The following is a 23,959-nucleotide window of genomic DNA, read 5'->3' on the forward strand; positions in this document are numbered from 1 at the left end:
ACCAAGTATTTCTTTGGCTTCTTTAGTCCTGCCCCTTGGATCTGTACACTTAGCCAAATAGAATCAGATTCTCTCTTTCATCTTCAATGGTATTCACAATACTAAATCCACTGTGAACAGTTCATATGTTATCCCCACAGATCCAAGAGAGGACTGTAGAATAGTGACAAAATTTTGGATGGGTCTTTCCCATTCTACACCCAGAACCTACCAGGAGATGCTGAATTCACCCTGTCAGAGGTTAGAGATACTCCACTAATGTGCTTCTCACAGTCTGGGACATCTGAAAAGGATCTGTGAGAGGGCTGGGATTTGGGGCAAGACTGACCCTTCTGAGATTATTATGAGGCAGTTATACTGACTTCTGGTATGAAGATCTAAAAAGGACTACTGAGAAAGGGCTCTCTTTCTCTCCTTTTAATCCCACTCTCCATTTACAGTACTGTTATCAAGACTTAACTTGAAATTTGTTCACTTGGAACTTAAGAAATTTCATTTTAGATGTTGCCACTGAGCAACATCTGTCACACTGATGACTCAAACTGATTAAATTGGAGACCTTGGAGTCATCTTTGATTTTCCTTTCTCCTTCATTTTCTATTAAGTCACCAAAGCCTATTGAAAAAATTTTCAATTTGTCTCTCCTTTTTCACTTTTATTGCCAAAGGCTTATCAGTTTATGTCTGGACCACTGCAACAGCTTTCTAAGTGGTCTCCAGCCTCCTCTAATCCTTATTTACCATCACTCTGTGCATTTTAAGAACACCCAATTTCATCTGGTGATCCTCAGTTAAAAAAAAAACCCACTACCAAATGTACCCAAAGACCCACTAACTTCATGGTTAATGGTCATTCCTCAGCCTGGAGCTCAGGACATTCTACAATCTGACCCCAACTCTTCTAATTATGTTATCATCATCTCTTATTACCATTATGGTATAATAATCCTGACCCCTCTATTTCAGTCAGGTTGGTGTACCTACCATCCTCTTATACCACTCAACCAACCCCCATGTTTTGATGATACTGACTTTCTATGGTGTAAATGTTCTGAGGATATAAACAAGATTATCCAAATCTCATACATTCTTTAAGATCCAAATGAAGTTTCTTCTCTTCTAGGTCTTCCTCTACCATTTTTGGCTTCCTTCTACTCTAAACTTCTATGACGCTCACTGTCTCTTCCATCTATTTTGCTAGGGTCATACCCACCTTGAAATTTAACCAAATTCTTTCATGTTTCTATGCCATGTGTATGTCTTATATCAAACAAATAGTAAACTCCTGGTAAAGGTCCTTCAAGGATTTTCCAGTCTCATTTGTTCTTCAATCAAATCATTAACCGCTAACTAATTGAACCCATAAGAATTTTAAAATTTTCTTTGCACATAAGGATGCCTGTCCTGTATTAAGGACAGAATAGGATGATCTTGTATTATGATATAATAATCTTAAGAATTTACTTCTGCATCTGAATAACAATCAAACATTTGGGAGTAGACAGATGACACAACTTTATTCCTTGCTTTATTATTTAGAATTTCTGAACTGTACTTCTGAACTTATATGTTAAAGAGTTGTAGTCTGTTACCTTCAAATAAACCAAGGATTTAATTTATGAATAGCGGAAGAAAGAAAAATTTTAAACATTAATGGACAATTCTGTGAAAATAGCTTAGAATTCATTTAATATTTTTAGACTTGAGAAACCTCTATCTGTAAAATCTGGACATGTCAAAGAGACCATATCTGGGTCCTTCAGAAGTTGTAGCACCAAAACTTACAAACTCAGCACGAAGAGATTCTGGGACCAGCAGAACACTCTTTAATGCTCAAGCCTGCCCAAGCACTAAACACAATGACGCCTGGCAGGTCACTTGTATGAAGTATGAATGACAGCATAACACTTGTCTTTCTAAGAGTTAAAATGTGCTGCTTACACGGAGGGAGGTGATACTGAGTAGTTAAGGAGTGCTGGTATAGAGAAGCAGAGACCAACCTAGCTCATATTATTCATAGATTAGAGAATGTTCTCAGCTAAGGGGCTGGAAAAAAAAATTGGTCCAGAAAGGCAGAATTACAACCAGTGCAAGATTTACAAACTCCACCATGTTCAAACATAATAAGGACCAAAAAACCCAAACATTTCTTATCTATTTAAAAAAAAAAACAAATTTGCAAAACTGAAACTTAGCTGTTAGAATTTCTTTATCAGTCTTTTATTTTTTAAAGGTCTTAAACATGCATTCAGGATAAAAATAAAAGTGCCAAAGTTTTAAGAAACCATATGCTAATTTCGGATGTTACCTATATTTTCTTGGACCAATCAATGTTTTTTAAGAGGTGAAGATATTAGTACTTTTTCTCTTAAAAGAAACGTTTATACATCTCACCAAAAACACTAGCCTATAGCACAGAGCATCTCATATAAAAATCCAATGCCATTAGGGGCCGGCCTGGTGGCATAGTGGTTAAGTTTGCACGCTCCGCTTTGGCAGCCTGGAGTTCCCACATTCGGATCCTAGGCATGGACCTACGCACCACTCATCAAGCCATGCTGTGGTGGTGTCCCACATACAAAATAGAGGAAGATGGGAAAGATGTTAGCTCAGGGACCATCTTCCTCAAGCAAAAAGAGGAAGATTGGCAACAGATGTTAGGTCAGGGCCAATCTTCCTCACCAAAAAACAAAACAAAACAAAATACAATGCCATTAAAAAAACAAACAGGAATCCTAAAGGAGAAAAGAAATTCTAGTCTGAGTATAGTAAATTGTACCCAGAGGCTCCCTTCCCATTATCCTATAGGACAACCAGAGAATTCTTCTGACCTGCACCCTGAGCCCAGCAGGGTAATAAAAGAATTCCAATTGCTAGGTACTAACTAAAATATTATCTACAGTACTTCCCTAATTATCTACAACTTTTTTCTCTTAGCAAATGTTAATTTCTTAAGGTGACTTGTTTTTATAAGCTCCACAGTGTCAATATATTCCAATAATAAATTTATTATTCAAACAATTTATTTCACACATAATTAATATAAAACATCATTTTTCTAAAGAAATTTAAAATATACATTCACTGTAGCCAAGTTCTATTCTTAAAAAGAATACTTAAAAGAATACTTAAGAAGAAGCACTTAATCCATTTTCTTCTGAGTTCATTTCTCTAGAAGACCAGTCCTTAAGGACTTCTGGAGTCTAGCAATATTGGCGTCCAGGGCTGCCAGGCCATTTCGGAAGTCTTGTTCATCATGAGAAGTGAACGTTGAAAAAGAAGAGATGCTCCAGTCAGACGTCAAGTCGGAATTTAAAAAGCTACTGTCGGGGATGGCACCACTTTTCACTTGAACGCTGCTGCTCTGACAAGTGGAGGGGCCGTGACATGCAGCAGGTTCCTGTGGCTCCTCAGTGGCAGCAGGGATCTTGCAAATGGCTTCCCTTATTTGCTTGAGGAGCTGCTTGTCCTCCATATCACCTGTTCTGGAAAGTTTCTCAGTTGCATCTTCTGCTTCCTTTTTGGAGGAGGAACAAACTCTGGGTGCACATAATTTAGTTTCTTTTTCAGAGACAGGTCCACTGTTGTTGATGAGCTGTGGCGGAGCTACATTGGTGTGCGGCTGGGGAGATAATCTCTTAGGCAATGGTGATTTCTTTTTAGAAGTGCTTCTAGCAAACGGAATGTAAATTGTATTATCCAAATTACACTCATCTTCTATTAAAGTCTTAATTTCACTCTTCTCATCAGAATCCTGTTTTGAAGGAGCAGAAATGATTCCAGGGGCAGATACTTCCTCCATGTTTTTAGTGTTACTATGTTGAGGGCCTTTGGAAGGCAGAACATTTTCATAGGGTCTATCTGGCACTATGTTTTCCTTGTTGTTAACTGTAGAAAGTCGCTCTGAATGTGTAAAAGTGTGATCCGCTTCTAACTTGTTTAGGTAGCTCATGATGGAAGTGTGAGCAGGGATTGGGTCATGTAGAGGTTGTTTTTCATAAATGTTCAGAAGTGATTTGGTAAGATTATTCCCAGACTTGCAGTGAGCGCTGTCCATACTAAGATCGGAGAGAAGCTTTGCCATACTGCTCTGTAAAGTTCTGTTAAGAAGAATTTAGTACACTAATTATTAATTTTTTACTCATTCCTTTCATTTATTTATATGTACTTCATCTTTAAAAGAAAAGATTTGAGGGAAGTGCCTGGTTCTTAATTGGGAAAAAAGCAACTAAAAGCACAAAATCACAGAATATGCTCTGGAAAGAGCAAATTAAAACAACAAATGATAAAAGATCTTGGTCTACATCAAATCTAATATTTATTGTATCTAAAAACAAAGGGTCAAAAAATTTTTTCTCTTAAGGTATGGAGATGTCTTATTCTTGAGCAATAATGTAAAATGATAAACATACTATTCATTTGTTAGTGGATTCTGTAGTACAGGCATGCATCGTTAACAACAGGGATATGTTCTGAGGAATGCGTCCTTAGGTGATTTCGTCGTTGTGTGAACATCAGAGTGTACTGAAGGGGAATAAAATTTTGTGTCTCTTTAACATGAGGAATATTTTAGGCTGACTATTTTTAAGGAACAAAAGACTCAAGTTTTTATTACCTCCCTCTTAACTGCCTAAAAGAATTCAGATAAAACACTTGTCTCAGGAAGCGAGCTATCACCTTAGCATAACATGAACTAGGTGGTGGACAGGGAGGAACCTAGACAAGCCTGTTTATTGGGCTCTCCTCTGTGTTCTTCTGTTTCTGTGTGGCCAAACACTTGTTTTCCAAATGTTTGTTCCTTTTCACCTACCTGTAAACTGCCTCCCCTCCCTTTGAAGTCCCTGACTCTCCCCACCCCCACCATCTTCTTTTGTCTTTAGCTGAGGATGGCATTTAACGTGAGGGCTTCAGCCATTTTGGTGAGTTACTCAATTTTCCTGGGTTTATCCTATGTATATACGTTATTAAACTTTTGTTTGTTTTTCTTCTGTTAATCTGTTTCATGTCAATTTAATTCTTAGACCAGCCAGAAGAACCTAGAAGAGTAGGGGGACATTTCTTCCTCTCCTACAGTACTTACACAAACCTAGATGGTATAGTCTACTAGACACATAGGCTAAATGGTACTAATCTTACGGGACCACCATCGTATATGCAGCCCGTTGGTGACTGAAACATCATTACTGTGCATGTGACTGTAATTAAATTATTTCTCTCCATTCAAAATATATATGTAAAGGACACTGGAAAAATACCAGGAAAAAGGATGGTTAGAGATAATTATCGGGCATAATTAGGTATAAGCAACAGTTAGGTACCGGGTAAAGTGTGATATAAGGAAAACTAGACAGGGTTTGAAGCCAGACAGAAATGGAAATCAAATCCTAGCACTATCCCTAGCTAGGAACTTAGGCAAGTCACTCAGCCTTTCTGAATCTCAGTTCCTTGATTGCAAAATGAAGATACGTACTTCAGAATTACAATGAACATTAAATAAGATAAAATAATAAAATATAAGGTTAAAGTGCTTAGCACAGTTCAGGCTAAATGGGTGTTCATCTGATGGCAGCTTTTATTAGTAGTCCTATTAAAGCCATTTTATACCAAGCCTTTAGTCTATTTGAATTGAATTACTTATGTTCTTACATACGGATATGAAAAACACACCAATTTAAATAAAGAAACAAAGAATAGCAACAGGTAATTTTAAAACATTACCTAGCCAATAAACGTTTTAAAAGCTCAACTTTTAGGCAGAGATATTCAAATTTTTGAAATGTGGTTTAAAGAAATTTTTTTTTAATCTACCAAATTAACCTAGTAAAATAAGAATAATAGTCATTGTTAGAGAAGGTCGGAGAGGCAGGTACTACTAGTGTACACTGGTATCACTCTTCTGGAGAGCAAACTGGCAATACATCATTGTATATCCCACACCTTTTGACCAATTTGCACTTCTAATAATTTATCCCACTGATGTACACCAAGAAGCGGTACCCAAAAATATATTTAAGAAGATATAATCTATAATAGAAATAGATGGACTTAATATCTTTATCTTCAAATACAGTGAACTGATTTAGGTAAATTATGGTATAATTGCATGATAGCCATTTATAGTCATGTTGTAAAGAATACTTATTGATGTGGAAATGTTCATTTTATAAGGTTAAATTTAAAAGAGCAGGCCACAAGTAACAGGTACAATACTATTTTTGTAAAAATAGTCACACATTCAAATAAAATACTAAATGGAAATTTCTATACTGAACAGTTAGCAGTGATTGTATCTCTGGATATAGAGTGAGTGATTTTTTTCCTACAAAAGGAAAAAAAATATTTTTTCCAATCCGGCTTACGCTGTCAGCCACTGTAAGCTCAAGGACCGTTTTTTTTGCTTTGTTTTTTAATATAAAGGACAAAACAAAAATTGCCAACAATGAGTGTACTTAACATTTTGAAGCTGTTAATGAATTTTCAGGAAATGTGGAGGTAGAACTAACCCCTTTAAGACATTATGCTAAGCCTGCCCCACTATATTGCTATAATCATTTAAAAAGTCCAGTTAATCTGACTAACAGGTGAGCTAGTAGCCAGAGGCAGGATTTATGCTCAGCATAAAGACAAAAGGTCTTGGTCAACAATGGAAAAAAACTGACAGGAAAATTGTTGAATCTCAAGAAAAGGAGAGCAAAAGGTGTATATCTAACATTTTAGACATAATCTTTTCTAAGGGCAGATAATATACAAGAATTAATGAGCTTTTTCAGTTCCTATGCTTCTATGTTAGGTTAAATGTTAAGAAAAGGCTCCAGTTGCAAATGAACCCTTTTTCATTCCTAATAAACAGTGGAAAAGGCAGACTGTGTTACAGTGGTGCGTCACTTAATGATGAGGATATGTTCTGAGAAACTCATCATTAGGCGATTTCGTCGTTGTGCAAACATCAAAGAGTGTACTTACAAAAACCTAGATGGTATAGCCTACTACACACCTAGGCTAAATGGTACTAATCTCATAGGACCACTGTCGTATATGTGGTCCCCTGTTGACCAAAACGTCATTATGTGGGGCATGACTGTATTTTGAAAGAATGAGCAGGTACAAAGGTATCTTCTTACAGAGGTAGAAGAATCCCTCAATAATGGGTCATCTCTCAGAGAAAAGCTGTCCTTTTCAAAAAAGGAAGCAAGGCAGAAGAGGGAAACTGAAACCATGGCTCAGGTCTCGCTCAGACACCGACTAGCTGTGAAGGTCAGGTAAATCCCTTCATTTCTCTGGGCTTCCATTTATGCTAACTTCTAGAATAATTATACTATTACTTACTCTGAAAACTGTTCTTACATTTTTGTTATCAATTTTTTTTTTTGCAAATTCACGATTCATGTTGAATAGTATTTAGTCCAGTTTAGCCTTAAAAAAAGATGTATCTCCCTACATACATCAACAAAGCACTAGAATAAACTTTTTGCTTGATGATGTGGATATTTAGCAACTAAAATGATTAAATATTTTTGGGTGTGTTTCACACATATATATATTTGGAACATAATATACAATAAACGTTGTTGAATAAATGAATAAACGAATGAATCCATCCATTTATCCATCCATCTCCCAGGTAAAAAAATGCTAAGGTTTACTTAGACTAAATTAGGCATGGAGTTGCTACCAGGAATAAACTATTTTAGCTAAGGCCGTGCTATGTGCGAGAGCGAAAGAAAACCTGGCTAAAAATGAAGAGATGTGAGTTCTAGTCCCAGCTCTGTTACTAACTTTCTATTAATATTTAACTTGCATGGCCCCAGCTTCCCCATCTATGAAAATGCAGATATTAAAATCTTTCCCCTACAGATGAGGACAAATAATAGATATGGGATAGAGAGGACTTGGAAAAAAAATCAAAGTACTTTATAAATAAAAGATAATCAGCTTCTGATTTCTTGCCCACAAAGGAGCTGGATTTAATAGTATGAAAAAAAAGATTGTGAGAAGAAAAGTCCCAAGGAACTAGACCTTCTGCTTCATTACCTGCTGGGGGCTGAGAACCAAGCCCCTGAGATGAGGAGATGCTCCCAGTGACACCTAAGCAACTGCTCACGGACCTTAACCATGCTACCTGTTATCCTGTTTTTCTCTTCCAAACAGACTGTATACCATATATTTTAAATAAAAAAAGTTTATTGAGACATAATTTATATACTATAAAATTCACCCTTTTAAAGTGTACAGCTTCATAATTTTTAGTATATTCATAGAGTTGTACAACCATTATCTCTATCTAATTTCAGAACATTTTCATCACCCTAAAAAGAAAATGGACCCATCAACAGTTACTTCCCATTCTTTCCCTTTCCCCAACCCTTGACAACCTCTAATCTACTTTTTGTTTCCACGGTTTTGTCTACTCTGGACATTTCATACAAACAGAACCATACAATACGTGGCCTTTTGTGACTGGCTTCTTTTACTATAAATACTAGATAATAAGAGAGTTTTCACCCCAAAATTAATCCTCAGAAAAGAGGAGCTGCTTTTCTTCAGAGACCTTATAAAGGCTTTCATAAGAAGGGACATTCTCTCAATTACTTTACTTTGAACAGAGTGGTATAGGCCAACATTTTAGAAACTCTGCCTAGAGCCTAATTAATTATAACACTACATGGATAACAAGAAGTGTCTTTTGCTTTTCCCACTGTTCAATCAAGTTTTAATGAAATTATTCTATGCAATATGAATGTGGAAAAAAGGTGATACTTCTATATTAACATAGCTTATATAAAGTCCTTTCGAATATGTTTACAAAACTAAATAAATTAAATATTATATATATATTATTATTTCATCTATTTTCCTAAAAGTTTATAATTCAAAATGGATCTTCCCATTTGCAATACAAAGGAGATTGGTTTATATTTGGGATTGTTTTATATTTGGAAACATGAACTTCCAAGATCATTCAAAGGCATGGTCAGATACAGTGATATTCATGCCTAAAATAACTGACTCCTCCTCTATGATTTTAAATAGTTGAAAATCCAATTCTTAGCAAATGTCTCCAGAGAAAACTGAACTCTATAAGTGTATATCATATAAAAATTGAGTGAGGGCTGGCCCCGTGGCTTAGCGGTTAACTGCGCGCGCTCCGCTACCGGCAGCCTGGGTTCGGATCCCGGGCGCGCACCGACACACCGCTTCTCCGGCCATGCTGAGGCCGAGTCCCACATACAGCAACTAGAAGGATGTGCAACTATGACATACAATTATCTACTGGGGCTTTGAGGAGAAAAAGGAGGAGGATTGGCAATAGATGTTAGCTCAGGGCCGGTCTTCCTCAGCAAAAAGAGGAGGATTAGCATGAATGTTAGCTCAGGGCTGATCTTGCTCACAAAAAAAAAAAAAAAAAAGAAAATTGAGTGAGTTTATTGTACTTATTTGAGAAAAGGCACTTTAGAGAACAAAGGGATCTTAGGGCTTGCTGTCAACTCCCTCATTTTACTGATGAGATGAATGAGGCCCAAAGAGGCTAAATGACTTACACAAGATCATACAGCATGAGGGCTTACTGTGCTAAGTGCTTCTCATGAATTATTTGTTAGTCCTCCCATCAACCCTATTCATGTTCCCACTTTACAGCTGAGGTTTAGAGAGGTTAAATAATCTGCTCAAAGTCAAATAGCTAATATGTGGTAGAGCTGGGATTCCACCAAGGTCTCTCTGGCTTCAGTGCCAGACAGCTCTCAACCATTTTGCTAAACAAGTCTTCAGCTCCTCATCAGTCCTTTTCCTGCAATCACATGGTTTAAAACAGCATTTAGCCAGGTTCAGAATTTCTAAACTAATTTAACTGGAACAAAAGAAAACATCATTAGAAATTAATAAAAACATTGACAAAATAAGAGAAAAAGATAGGGGAAAAGCAGCAGGTCTAAAATTATTTTGAAGTTTATAAATACATCAAATAAAAGCAGTAAGTTATTCAAATGAAGCCAACATTACCTGGTTAATTCTCTCAGTCGAGTCACCTCGGCATCACGCTGACGTAATGTTATTCCCAATATTTGGTTTTCCTTTTCAACAGTTTCTAACTTAAACTGGGAGCTTTTCACATTGACTAAGGCTTCTTCCAGTTCTAAAACAACAAGTAAGTTTAGTTTCCGTATTCTTTTTTTAAAACAATGTGACCATCACTACAGTTCAAATACATACCAATTTTCATTCTTGTTGTCTCAATGTCAAATTGCTGTTTATTTTCAAGTAAAGTTTCATCTTTCTCTTTAAATATACCAGCAAATTTTTTGTTTTCATCTTGCTGATTTTCAATGACTTTTAAAAGCTCTTCATTTTTACTCTGTAGTAATTCCTGGCTCTTTAGTGACTCCTGTAATTGATTTTGCAGTGACTTGTTCAACGACTGAAGAGAAAACACTGTAAGACAAAAACAAATCAAATAATTGGTTCCGCAATTTAAAAAGTACAAACCTGGAAAAGATCTGTTTTTAAAAAGAAAAGGCTTGGAATTTATTGATTTTCTTTAACAATTATATGCTTGAGCAGCTCAATGTAAATACTAAATATATTTTTAAAAATTGATTGGCAGAAATCATGTCTTTCTTCTCCAACTGACAGTTTGGGCATTAAAATTTTTTTACCTTTTTGATGAAAGAATAATACATGCATAAAGTAAAAAAAATTCAAACACCATGAAATACCAGTGATATCAAATAATTCTCAATAAAGAGTCTCCCTCCCACCCCACCTCCACTCTCCCCCAAGAGGCAATCAGTATTAACTTTGGTATCTTTCTGGAAAATACTTTTGTATATAACATACGTATTTAAATGTAAATGAGTCATACTATACCCATAGTTTCTAACCTTGCCTTTTCTCCCCCATAAGATTGTTATGTATCAGCACATAGATCTATCACATTCTTATTAATAGCTCTAAAAGTATATGGCACCATTCATTTAACAAATGCAGCCTTGAGTGAAGGCTGACTATGTGCGAGGCACTGTATAAGAATCTGGGCATACAGTGGTGAACAACAGAGACATGTTCCTGCCCTCATGGAGCTGATAACAAACAAGAAATTATAAATGGCAATAAATGCTCTCAAGGAAACAATAAAGTAAATGGACAGAGAATAAAAACAGATAAGCTACTTAGAATGGCAACTACTGATCTCCCCACTCCCTGTCTTGGTTTCCTCTCGCCCACCCATCCCCACCTCCATCATTTATTCCTAGTGGAATCAGTGATCTTTTCCAAAATTACTCTGGTGAAGTTGAACACTTTTATGAAGTGCATGTCCTGTTATGTGCTCCTATTTTTCTTATTGCTTTGTAAGAGAAATTTATATATTAAGAAAATTAAGCCTTTGTCATATCACGTACAAAAAAAGTCCCCATTTTGTCAATGCTTTTTGAATGTATTTATAATTTTGCTGTGCAGAAAATGAAAAAAATTTCCTGGGACATATTTTATCAATCTTTTCCTTTGTGGCATGAGTTTTTGTCAGGCTTAGGAAAAATTCCCAAGAATACAGAAAAAAAGTTCTCACCTTTTCCTCTAGTACTATTAGTTTTTCCTTTTATTTTACTTTGAACTCTGTGATCCATAAGAACAATTTGGCACTATCTGTCAAAATTGTAACTGTATATACTCTTTGACTCAGCAATTCTACTACTATAATGTACAAAAATGCTCACACATATGCACAAAGACATAAGTACAGGATTTTCATTGTAGCATTGTTTGTATTGGGAAAATGAGGAAGTACCTAGATATCTATCAGCAGAGGGTTTCAAATACTTTATGATAGAACCACATAAGCAGAATATCCACATAATTCTTAAACAGAAAGAAACATATTAATGTATTTTGATAGACAAAAATGTCCACTACATGTTAAGTGAATAAATGCAAGCTGCAGAAGAGTATATACAGTGCAATCTCATTTTTAAAAAAGAAAAAGTACATATATAGTTCATTAGTGCCTGGCACATCATAGATACTCAGCAAGTATTTGTGAAAGAAATCAATTATATATGAACAAAAGATAAGTGAAAGGAAATACAGCCTTTTTGGGGGGGGCAGTAAATAGGGGTGATAACTTGGGAAGTGATACCACGGATCTTTTATTTTTGTGTTTTTGCACTATTTCAAATTCTAATAAAGAGTATTATTCCTATATTTTTTAATGTTGGTTAAAACAAAAGTCCACTTAAGACAAAGTAATTAACAAAGCTCAATTCTTTTTTTTTTTTTTGCTTGAGGAAGATTGTTGCTAAGCTAACATCTGTGCCAATCTTCCTCTATTTTGTATGTGGGATGCTGCCACAGCATGGCTTGAAGAGCGGTGTATAGGTCCTTGCCTGGGATCTGAACGCGCAAAGCCCAGGCCGCGGAAGAGGAGTGTGCAAACTTAAACACTATGCAAACTTAACCTCTACCCAAGAAAGCTCAATTCTTTATCAACAGTTCCAGAGCCACAAAGAATTTACCATCAGTTCTTAAAGTTCTTTTACCTACATTCAAGGTTGCATTCCAGAGAACCAGATGCCTGTTGAGTTTTTTCTTTTTCTCTAAGTTGCTGGTTCAAAATCCTCAATTGCCTAAAAGAAATAAGGAAGAGACATGAATGCAAGCATATGAAGCCCACTTAACAGGGGACATTTGACAGCCTGTTTGTAAAAGGACAACACAAACAGCGGCAACGCTAGGACAGCAGAAGTCCATCTCATTCCCAAGATTAAAGACAAAAACCAAATAAACAAAACCACAAAACCACACCATTGTTACTATTATAGGGCCTGAGATAATTTCTAAAAGATTGCCTGGGGCAGCATAAAACCTCCCCTCACTAGGAAAAGGTTAATTTACTTGTCCTCTTCCCTTTTTTGTTCTCTTATCTTTTCAGTGATTTCCTTGTTTTTTCTATTTCTTTCATTTCCTATCTCCTCTTGCTATTTTCTTCTTCTGTCTTCCTCCCCTGTATCTTCATTACTGTAGAAACAACCTACTTTTTAAAAGATCTGTCATAACTATGAACTAGAATACTACAGGGACCACTGCTATCAGACATCCGTCACCTTGGTTTGCCACACACTGAGAAAACTGGGAAACGCAAATCTACCCTTCTACTAATTTCTTTCTTAGATGGAAAAGTTAATGGCCTTATTTAAGGAAATAGAATGCTAATAACCAGCACCATTGCCATACAATGAACTTCACCTATGTAGCTGCTTTACAAATAGGAACACACAAAAGGAATCACAGAAGTATTTTCTTTACTTCTAAGGAGTTAACATCAAAAAAAAGTAATCTCTAGTATCTTTCCAGAATAACTGACCTGAAAATACTCTGCATTAAAGTATTTATTTTTGTTACTGAATCTAAAATGATAGTGCCTTATTGCACATTGTTTACATGTATTAATTCCAGATGGATTAAAGAGCTAAACATAAAATATACAAACAACAAAACCAACTATACAAGTTTTAGGTGGAAATCTCCATAATCTGAAGGTGGGGAAGGCATTCCTAATCAAGACCGAAAATCCAGCAAACATCAAGGAAAGGAATGAAAGATTTAAATATATCAAAATTTGAAATTCATGCTAGAATTAATGGTCTGGAAGAAAATACCTGCCATATATATAACAGACAAAAGGTCCATAACATTTAAAAAGCTCCTACAAATCAGAAAGCAAGGCAGTACAAAGTGACCAATGATAAGAAATGCAAATTTAAGGCAGGAGATATTTTATGGCCACAGGATTGACAAAAATAAAAGGAAATATTCTCTGTTGGTGAGGGAAATGTGGTACAGGAAAATGAATTATCTCAACTGGTGGGAGTCTACTGGTACAACCATTTTGGACAGAAATTTGGAAATATCCAACAAAATGTAAAATGTTCATAATCTTTGACAAAATAATTTTAACTCTAAGTCACCTAGCCTCAGAAATAGTTGTGTATGTGCAAAAATATCTGCAATCTTGTAGATATACACAAGGATGTTCACAACAGCAATATTTAATAGTGAGAAGTTGGAAACAATTTAAATTGTTACATAAATTATGGTATATCCATACTATGAAATACTAATACATAGTTATTTAAAAAAAGTTAGATATCCATATGACTGACATGGAAAGAGCTCCAAGACACATTATGAAGTGAAAAAAAGCAAGCTACAGAACAATAGTATAATATGACCTAATTTTTGTTTTAATAAAATTCTGCTTTTCTGAAAAGGTTTCCCCTTTACAACAAAGAGTGCAGATCTAGAAAAGGCAGCACAAGCTAGTGATCCCTAACTCCAACTGGAATGCTTCTTTTGGTATTTTTCAGAAAAACAGCAGGTGCTGAGGTCCTCTTACATACCAAGCGTAAGAAGCTTTGCTTGACAATCTTTTTGTATGTCCCTGGTCAGATTCTTCTCTTCCCCAACACAGCCAATCTAAACTTTCCATCACTCATTGTAAGCCTCTCATCTCTACCTTCCTTCTTTCAGCAGGATATTTTCCTATTTTCACTAAAAATAACGTGGTTTGGGGATGAACTCTGTTTTCCGTCTGTCCCAGGGTGTACAAATTTATCCATACATATATTAATCTTCACTTCTTTCCTCTAGTCTCAGAGAAAGAGGGACCTCATCTGCTCCCTGGATCCCATCTCCTCCTAGACCCTAAAGGACTCTGCTCCTGTTTCACTCCATTTATCTTCTTCACCTACAGCTTCTCTCCCTTTATTGGTTCATGTGCCTGAGCCAAGAAGCGTAAAATTGCTCCATATTTAAGAAAACACTCCCTCTAACCTAACTGTACCACTAGCTACTCTCTTCCCTCTCATTCCCAGCTTTCAGGGCCAGGCTTCTAAAAGATGATAGTTCTATAAAAAATGATACATGATAAAAAAATAACAAGAGAATCTTTTAAAAATGGATAGTTATACATGCTATTTTAAAATATTATGTATTATATTTGAGTTTACATGATTTTAACAAATGGAAAGAAGAACTGTTGACATTTAGGCAAACATTTCTTTTTTTCAGTTCATTCATTCTTTTAAAATATAGCTTTATTGAGGTAAAACTGATATACAATAAACTGCATATATTTTTAAAAAATTTTTTTTGTGAGGAATATCAGCCCTGAGCTAACATCTGATGCCAATCCTCCTCCTTTTGCTGAGGAAGACTGGCCCTGGGCTAACATCCGTGCCCATCTTCCTCTACTTTATATGGGACACCGCCACAGCATGGCTTGACAAGCGGTGCATTGGTGCGGCCTGGGATCTGAACCTGTGAACCCTTGGTCGGGCTGCCGCAGTGGAGCGCGCGCACTTAACTGCTGCGGCACTGGGCCAGCCCCAAACTGCATACATTTTAAGTGTATAATTTGATAAGTTTTGACATATGATGTGTGAAACTATCAACACAATTAAGATATTCATCACCTCTCAAAGCTTCCTCATGCCCCATTTCATGACATCCCCTTCCCAGACAACCACCGATATACAGATTAGTTTGCATTTTCTAGGATTTTTATATTATACAATTATGCAATATACAATTGTAAATGGAATCATACAATATATACTTTTAGCTTGGCTTCTTCACTCAGCACAATGATTTTAAGATCCATCCACGCTGTGGTATGCATCAATAGCTCCTTCCTTTTTATTGCTGAGTAGTAATTCTATTGAATGGATGTACCACCATTTGTTTATCTATTCACCTGTTGACAGACATTTGGGTTGTTTCCTATGAACATTCACAAACAAGTTTTTGTGTGGACAGATGCTTTCACTTCTCTTGAGTAAATACCTAAGTCCAATGACTAGATCATGTGGCATATGCTTAATTTCCAAGAAACTGCCAAACTGTTTTTCAAAGTGGTTGCACCATTTTTCATTCCCACCAGCAAATTATGAAAGTCCCCCATATCCTCACTAAACACTTGGTACGGTCTTTTGAATTTTAGCCATCTGGTGGGTATGTGGTGGTATCTTATCATCATTTTAATTTGCATTTTCCTAATGATTAATGATGATGAGCATATTTTCATGTGCTTATCTGATATATGGATAGACACTTTGGTGAAGTATCTATTAAAATATTTTGCCTATTTTTAAACTGTGTATCTGTCTTTTTACTGAGTTGTAACAGTTCTTTATACATTCTAGATATAAGACTTTCATCAGATATATGTATTGCAAGTCTTTTCTGTCTATTGTTTGCCTCTTGATTTTTAGTAACAGCATCTTTTGAAGAGAAAAGTTTTAAATTTTGGTGAATTCCAATTTACTCATTTTTTTCTTTCCTACTTCTATTTTTTTGTATTATATTTAAGAAATGTTTCCCAATCCAAGGTCACCAAAATTTCCTCCTGTGTTTTCTTCCATAAGTGCTGTAGATTTAGCTTGTATATTACGATCTGTGATTTATTTCAAGTTAATTTTGTGTATGGTGTGAGGTAAAAGTTGAGGTTCTTTTTTTTTGGTATATGGCTCTCCAATTGTTCCAGCAATATTTACTGAAAAGATTATTTTTTCCACATTGAATTTCCTTGGCATCTTTGTCAAAAAGCAGTTATCCACACGTGTGAGTTTGTTTCTGGACTCTATTCTATTTCAATGATCTATTTGTCTATCTTTACGCCAATGCCACACTGTCTTGATTACTATAACTTTACGTCTTGAAATAGGATAGTACCAATTTTGTTCTTCTTTCTTAAAGTCGTTTTGGTTATTTTAGAATCTTTGAATTTCGATACAAATTTTAGAATTACCTTTCTATTAAAAAGCCTGCTGGGGTTTTTCACTGGAATTGCACAGAATCTATAGAACAGTTTGGAGAACTGACATCTTAACAATAATAAACCTTGTAATCTATGGATCTGGTTTATCTCTCACTTATATAGCTCTTTAATTTCTCTCAGCAATGCTTTTTAGTTTTCAGTGTACAGGTTTTACATATCTTTATCAAATTTATCCCTAAATTGCTCATATTTTTCATGGCACAGTAAATAGAATTGATTTTAAATTTCATTTCAAGTTGTTCATTGCTAGTACTTTTGTATACTGATCTCATATCCTACAACCTTGCTCAACTCACTTATTAATTCTAGTAGCTTTTTTGTAGATTCCACAGGATTTTTGTAACGAGACTATTACGTTATCTGTGAATATGACAGTTTTACTTTTTTCATTTCCAATGTGGCTGGCTTTTATTTCTATTCCTTGTCTTATTGCACTGGTTAGAACCCCTAGCACAATATTGAATAGAAATAATAATCATTATTTGCTGGATATCATTCAGACATTTTCCTAGCATATACTGAGAGAAAAAATTAGCTGAACAGTATTTTAAAATAATGGGATGATATTACAAATACTATTACAAAATATTATGTATTGAATTTAGGATTACATGATTTTAACTGAAGGAAAAGTAACAAGTGAAATTAGAACTAAAAAACTTTAGGCAAATATTTCTTTACTTCAAAAAATATCATTTCTAAATAACCTAAAATAAAGGAAATAGGATATGAAAAACGTTGATTTTGGAATTTATATTGTTATAAATTTATATTTATAACAAATTTATATTGTTATGTTGTTATATTACCAACACATTCTATTCTGTAACCATAATTGCCAGTTGTCTTAATTCTATGTATAGTTTCAATGTTCATCTCTAATCCACTCCTTTATATGAATTCATCTCTTGGTTGACTGGACTCTGCCATTCAGAATTTCTTTGTTTTTAAAGGAGTCCGAGGGTGCTGTCTTTCCTAAGTTCTTGCACACTTGAGAATATGACTGTTGCCTTCACACTAAAAGGACAGCTGGATCACATAGGAGATTCTTGGGGCATACTTTCTTTCCCTTAGAACTTTATAAATGATCTTCTATGATCTTCTGGAAATGAATATTGCTGTGAAAAGGCTGAAGCCAGCCTGATATTTTTCTCTTTATATATGATTTGCCTTTTCTTTTGAGTGTCAATAAAAATGAATTTTTTCGTCCTTAAGGTGTAGTAACTTTACCAGCAAGTCTTGATGTTGATCGTTTTGCACAGTTTCTCTGGGATCTTGTGTGCCCTATTGATCTGCTGACACAGATCTTTAGATTAGTAAATTTCCCTTTATATATATATCTTTTAGTACTGTCTTTAATATATTTGTTCTGTTTTCTTTTTCAGGAACACTGATTATGCCAATTTTGCATCTCTTTTATTTCTCTTCCATAAGTATCATGTTCTTTATAATAGTTTTTATATCATTCTTTTTCTATTTTGTTTTGTATGATTTCTTCAAGCTTATCCATTATGCATTCAGTCATTTAACAAATATTTATTAGAGTGAATGCTAGGCACAATTCTCAGTACTGGAAATACAGCAGCAAACAAAAAAGACAAAAATTGGGCCTTCTCAAATTCACAGAGATGGAAAGGAGAACAGAGGTTACCAGGAGCGAGGGGGAGGGAGAAGGAGAGTTACTGTTTAATGGGTACAGGGTTTAGGTTGGGGATGAAAAAGTTTTGGGTACAGATTGTGGTTATGGGTACACAGTATTGTGAATGTATTTAATGACCCTGAAATGTACACTTAGAAATGGTTAAAAAGATAAATATTATGTCATATATATTTACCACAATGAAAATAAATTAATAAATTGTTTTAAAAAAGGATTTGGGATGAGAAATAAGCCAAGGCTGGTAGGAGACACTGAACTATGAATTTAGCAGCAACTGAAACAGAAAGATTTGGGGGAAAAAAGCAAAATAACAACAAAATTCAGCCTGCATATTGCTTAGGTTCTGATGGAATATAATATCCTTGACTTCATGTTTGTTTGGTGTTAATTCTGTTTGTTTGTTTCAAATGAGGCTTTCATTTTTGTAATATTTTTTGCTTTTCTCTTTTATTTTCCTGAGCTCACCTAATTAACTTTTCTTCTCCTTTTACTCTCTTTTCTTCAAGCACTCTCCCTCTCAATCTCTTTCTGCCTGTAAGAGAGATTCTATTATCTTTAATTTCCTTGAGACCATGGCATGTTTTTTTTACATTTTCCTGGGTTTTCTTTGGAAGATTTGTCTTGTGACATTTCTTCTTGACCTACCTTTGTTTCTTCTGTCAGTTTGTTTATTTTGAATGTTATGCAAAGATCTGTCCTATGAATGCTTTCTTCCCATAGCTTTTATGACATCACTCTCTCCCAGTTTTCTTGCTACTTCCCTACTTGTTCCTTCTCAGATTTCTTTCACAGGCTCCTCTTCCTGTGTTCCTTCCTTAAAAAGCTTATTCTCCAGCAATTCTCCCCTGGCTGTGCTCACACTCTATACATTCTTGGTGAATGTACCACTTACACGCCGATAACAAATCACTTGCTTTTAATCACCATTGTCTCCAGTGCCTACAACGTGCCAAATGTCTAGTAAAAGCTCGATAAAAACGTGTTCATGAGTGACTCCCAAGTCTACCTCTCTATCCTGAATCTTGTTCCTGTGCTCCACTTATACCATACACATCTCCAGATGGTCTAACAGACACATTCAGCACGTCTAAATCTTAACTCACTGGCTCTCTCATGACATTTTCCAACTCAAAAATAAAATGAAATAAAAAACAAATAAACAGTCTATTCTTCCTCTAGTAGTTCCATCTGGAAGAATTATGTTACCATCTGTCAAATTATCAAGCCAAAAGACTGAATGCCATCCCTGGCTCCTCCCACTCACTCCCATTTCATTTTTATGTTCTGCATGAGTACATAATGGTCTTGTATTTGAGTCTAATGTCAGGAAGTGATCACAAATTCTAACTTGCCCTATAAATATTAAGGAGCTCTCTCACTCGATGGTTCTTAACTGGAAGTAATAACCCCCCAACCCTCATCCAGGAACTTTGGGAATTCGCCAGGACTTTTGGCGGTCACAATGAATGGGGCACTACAGACATTTTGTGGGTAGGGAGGAACCAGGAAGGCTAAACGTTGAGCACAGTGTTAGGAGTCCCAAATAAAAAGTGTCTAGCTGAAAATGCCAAAAATGCCCAAATGTCATAGAAACAATGTACCTAGCTATTTTTTTTTTTTTTTTGAGCCACAAGATGGCAATAAACTCCAAGAAAGTCCTGAAAGATCACTTTTCTGGCTAAAAAGAAACATGTAGTTTCTAAATATCCAAACAGGAAAAAAATTTTTTTGATTGAAAATGCTGAAAAATACTTTTGAAGGAGCCCATGCATTCCAAGTTTCATTTATAATGGAGATTATAGATGATTCTTTCCAAATAAAGATTACCAAAGAGGCACAAAAATTCCTACACCTCTGCTGGAAACTTCATTCTGCTAAAAAGAGCACATCTCACAAATTCTTTATTTTTCAATAATTTCATTTTTAGAAGGTCACGTAAACAGTGGCAATAGTATGATGTATAATCTTTGTCCTCTAAGGACATAGAGCCAAAGAACTCTGGTGCCAAATCTGAAGAATTAGGTTAGAAATCAAACTAACGTCTTTTTAAAAAATTAAAAACAAGCAGTGACCAATAAAGTAGTACACCTCATTTTCTTGAGTGGCTTATAAATTAGCTCCTAAAGCAATTCTAAAATGTTCTGAGGCAAGGAAATAAATAAGAACCACTGATATTTCCCATGGTCACAATGTTAAAATAGATAATATTCTGAGACTAAGTTCTAGTATGCTTATTTAAGAAGCCAATTATTTGACAGTCATACCTTTAAAAATATGCTTATTTCAAATAACTTACAGCATATTCTTTTGTTCTATAAAATACACCTAAATATTGAAGTATAATTAGGTTACTTTCCACTTCCTAGCAATGTAGAAGCGTAGAAATTAAGATCATTGCACTCTAAAATCAAACTGCCCAGGTTTGAGTCTGGTCTCTGTCACTTCTCATGTATGTGAACTTGGACAAGTTACATAACCTGTCTGTGCTTTGGTTTCCTCATCGGTTAATGAGAATAACATAATACCTACCTCACAGAGCTGTTGTGAGAATTTAAAGGGATGAGACATAGAAAGGACAATAGCCTGGCACATAAAAACATTCAATTAATGTTAGTAGTATTACTGGCTATTACCACTACTATTATTTATACTTGGTTTTGATTTTGAAAAACTACTGTTATTATAGGGATCCCTCAGGTCAGGACTGAAGGCAGTATTATTAGAATTTAAACCCAGCAACCCCATCTTATATCACAGTATCTAAAGACTAATGATCTTTATAGAAATAATCCTAAACAAGTAAATCTCACTAGGTGTCATGCTTTTGAAGGCTCCAGATCCATAATTTTAAGCTACTCTCCAACTAGGAATCCAATTTTTATTGCTTTCCAGTTTCTTGAAAATGTTTGTGCAGGTCCTATCTGGTACAATGTCTACAGCTCATGCAACTGTTAATACCCCCTCAGGGCACACTCACACTGCAGTGCTGCAGAAACACTGAAAATGTGCTCTAACTCTCTGCAAACTACACTGATAGACGCTGGGTGGTGGCCTTGGTGGTCATCACTGAAACATTCAAAGTGAAGACAGTACTGATAATATATGAGTGATTTCTATATTTCAAGATTAGATCTCTGGTTTACATCTTTCCTAAACAAATTAAGACTATAATTCCAACATAAGATGGCCAAAAAAAAAAAAAAAAAACACCACTAAGAATTCAAATGAGTTTTTTCTACGTCTGAGTGTGGTGGGGCTACTGGTGCTTACCCATATTAGGTTCTTCTCTCCTTCCAGGTGTATGGGAAGTATGGGAAAATGTCACGTCCCAGGTCTTTATATTAGGCAGGGCCATATGCCTCATTCTAGCCTACAGAATACAAGCAGAAGTGAGACTGTCTCTTCTGGGCTGGGACATGTAAGAGTGGGTGTGCCATATCCACCTTCTCTCTTTCCTGAAATACACATATTGAGACAGTGGCCTCATAAGATGGCGGGACCCTAAATCCTGAGTCATAGGACAAAAGAGAGCCTCTGATGACCCATGTTGGTCTTGGCGTGAGGGAGAAATAAACTTCTCCTGGGTAGGACACTGAGATTGTGGAGTTTGTTACTGCAGCATAGCCTAGACTAGCCTGATAGCCTGAGGTACTTCATTTTCCTCTCTCTACACTACCAACCAAACGACAACAGAGGCAAAAAAGGTGAGAGAAAATATGTACTAGTGGGCAGATGTAATGGAAGAGTTGGAGAATGCTGGCAATGTTTGGAAAATGGAGAAGAAAAAGTAGAAACACAGTAAGACAGTAAATCTGTTTTCGTTATGGAGTCCTAGATGTCTCATTTGGCACCTTTGTTCTGGCCATGGGACACCTGTGTACAGAGACAAAAAAATTCAAACAGGAATTCTTACCTACGTAACTGGGCATTTTCACTTCTTAGTGGTTGCATGGCCAGTGCTATTTCAACTTGAACATTTGTGTTTTCACTTATTGCTGGAAGCAGAGATATACACACCTCCAATTCTGTTACCAACCTCTGAAGTTCTGAATCCTCTGTAAAATGCAGAAGAAACGAGTAAAAACTATATGTAAATTGTTTTTGGATAAGACTATTCATGTGTATTACTAAAAAAGAAAACTTTTCAGATATGCACATACTTGCTATAAATAAGCTCAACTCAATTATTTATAAATACACAAATCCAATTTCTCCTTTCCCGCTGACTGCATTTGCTTATTCAGAAGAATTCTAAAGAAACTAAATTCAGTAAACTAAAGATTCATCTTAAATCACAGGGTTAATGGTGATTTTTTTTCAGTTAAAGAGTCTAGTAGGAAGATAGTTTACACATATCTCTTAGTTCACATTACCAACGGATGACTGGACTGCTAAAGGGTTTCATATAATTGATTACAGTATTAACATTTACACCACAATCTTTGATCTTGGCATAAGCAAATAATTCAATTTAGGTGATTCAGTTTGGCAAAATATTGAGGGAGGGTCTACTAAGATAAGGTTTTATGATTTAAATTTATAAAGTAGATTTAACACCACCAGCCACACCTCATTTGATGTTGCATCAAGCACAGCACCATTTCTGTTATCAATCGTGGGGCGTGGACGGTTCTGAAGGTGGTAAACAGACACAGGGGAAGATGGATTTTAGATCTTTTGTCCTTTTATTTTTGTCACCTCATTTCTATTCAAATTTTCTGTGGACTGAAAACATCTAATAATTATAATATTAACTGTCTGATACCCAAAAGAGGTAGAAAGCATATTCTAAGTTACAAAAATGTACTACTCCCACAGGTATTTTAACACCCTGATGAAAAATACCTGCACACAGAAAACAACTGTGCCCAACTGCCGAGCAGCCCTCTACCAGTCCTCTGTAGAGTGGTTTTGCTCACAAGCGTTGGAGGCACAGACCTCGGCTCCACCATTTTCTAGCCATATAACCTTAGTCAGATTACTTAACCCTTGAAACCTAGACTTCTTCATGGTTAAATGGAGATAACAGCAGTATCTCATAGGGTTGCTGAGAGGATTAAATGAGATACTGTTTGCCAAGCCTCAGTTTCCTCATCTGTAGAATGGGGGCAATATCAGTACCTCACAGGGTTGCTGTGAGGATTAAATGAGATAACGAACATAAAACACTTGGTGCAGTGCCTGGCACATGGTAAGTATTTAATAAATGATAGCTAATATTGTTACTATGATTATTATTGTTACCAAGATGGAGTATTTGGTTAAGAGAACAGTAATAAGTTGAAGGTCTGAAAACACAACAATTTTAATATATTAAACCTTTGGATTAATAGAGCTGTATTCCTTTAGATACATTTTAAAATTTGGTATTTCTTTTTGTCAGTCTGCAAATATTAGGTATTCAATCAGTGCTTCCACAAGCACTGTTGTTTTCTAAGGTGACAAATCTGCAACTCACTCCAAGCAAAAGCC

General features: G+C 35.6%; 1 protein-coding gene across 1 annotated transcript in view; it reads right to left on the minus strand.

Annotated features, from left to right (window-relative positions):
- Positions 1-2,987: 2,987 nt before the first annotated feature.
- Positions 2,988-23,959, minus strand: part of CCDC14 (coiled-coil domain containing 14) — a 38,385-nt gene continuing 17,413 nt past the window's right edge. Inside the window, exons 9-13 of the mRNA XM_014783020.2 lie at positions 22,401-22,542; positions 12,534-12,616; positions 10,209-10,427; positions 9,999-10,131; positions 2,988-4,099 (exon numbers count right to left, since the gene is read on the minus strand). Coding sequence (XP_014638506.2) covers positions 3,163-4,099; positions 9,999-10,131; positions 10,209-10,427; positions 12,534-12,616; positions 22,401-22,542 — 1,514 coding nt within the window. The 3' untranslated portion in view covers positions 2,988-3,162. The remainder of the gene's footprint in view (positions 4,100-9,998; positions 10,132-10,208; positions 10,428-12,533; positions 12,617-22,400; positions 22,543-23,959) is intronic.

This window comes from Ceratotherium simum, chromosome 15 (assembly GCF_057802395.1).
Source record: "Ceratotherium simum simum isolate JZ-2026a chromosome 15, ASM5780239v1, whole genome shotgun sequence".
Classification (NCBI taxonomy): domain Eukaryota; kingdom Metazoa; phylum Chordata; class Mammalia; order Perissodactyla; family Rhinocerotidae; genus Ceratotherium; species Ceratotherium simum.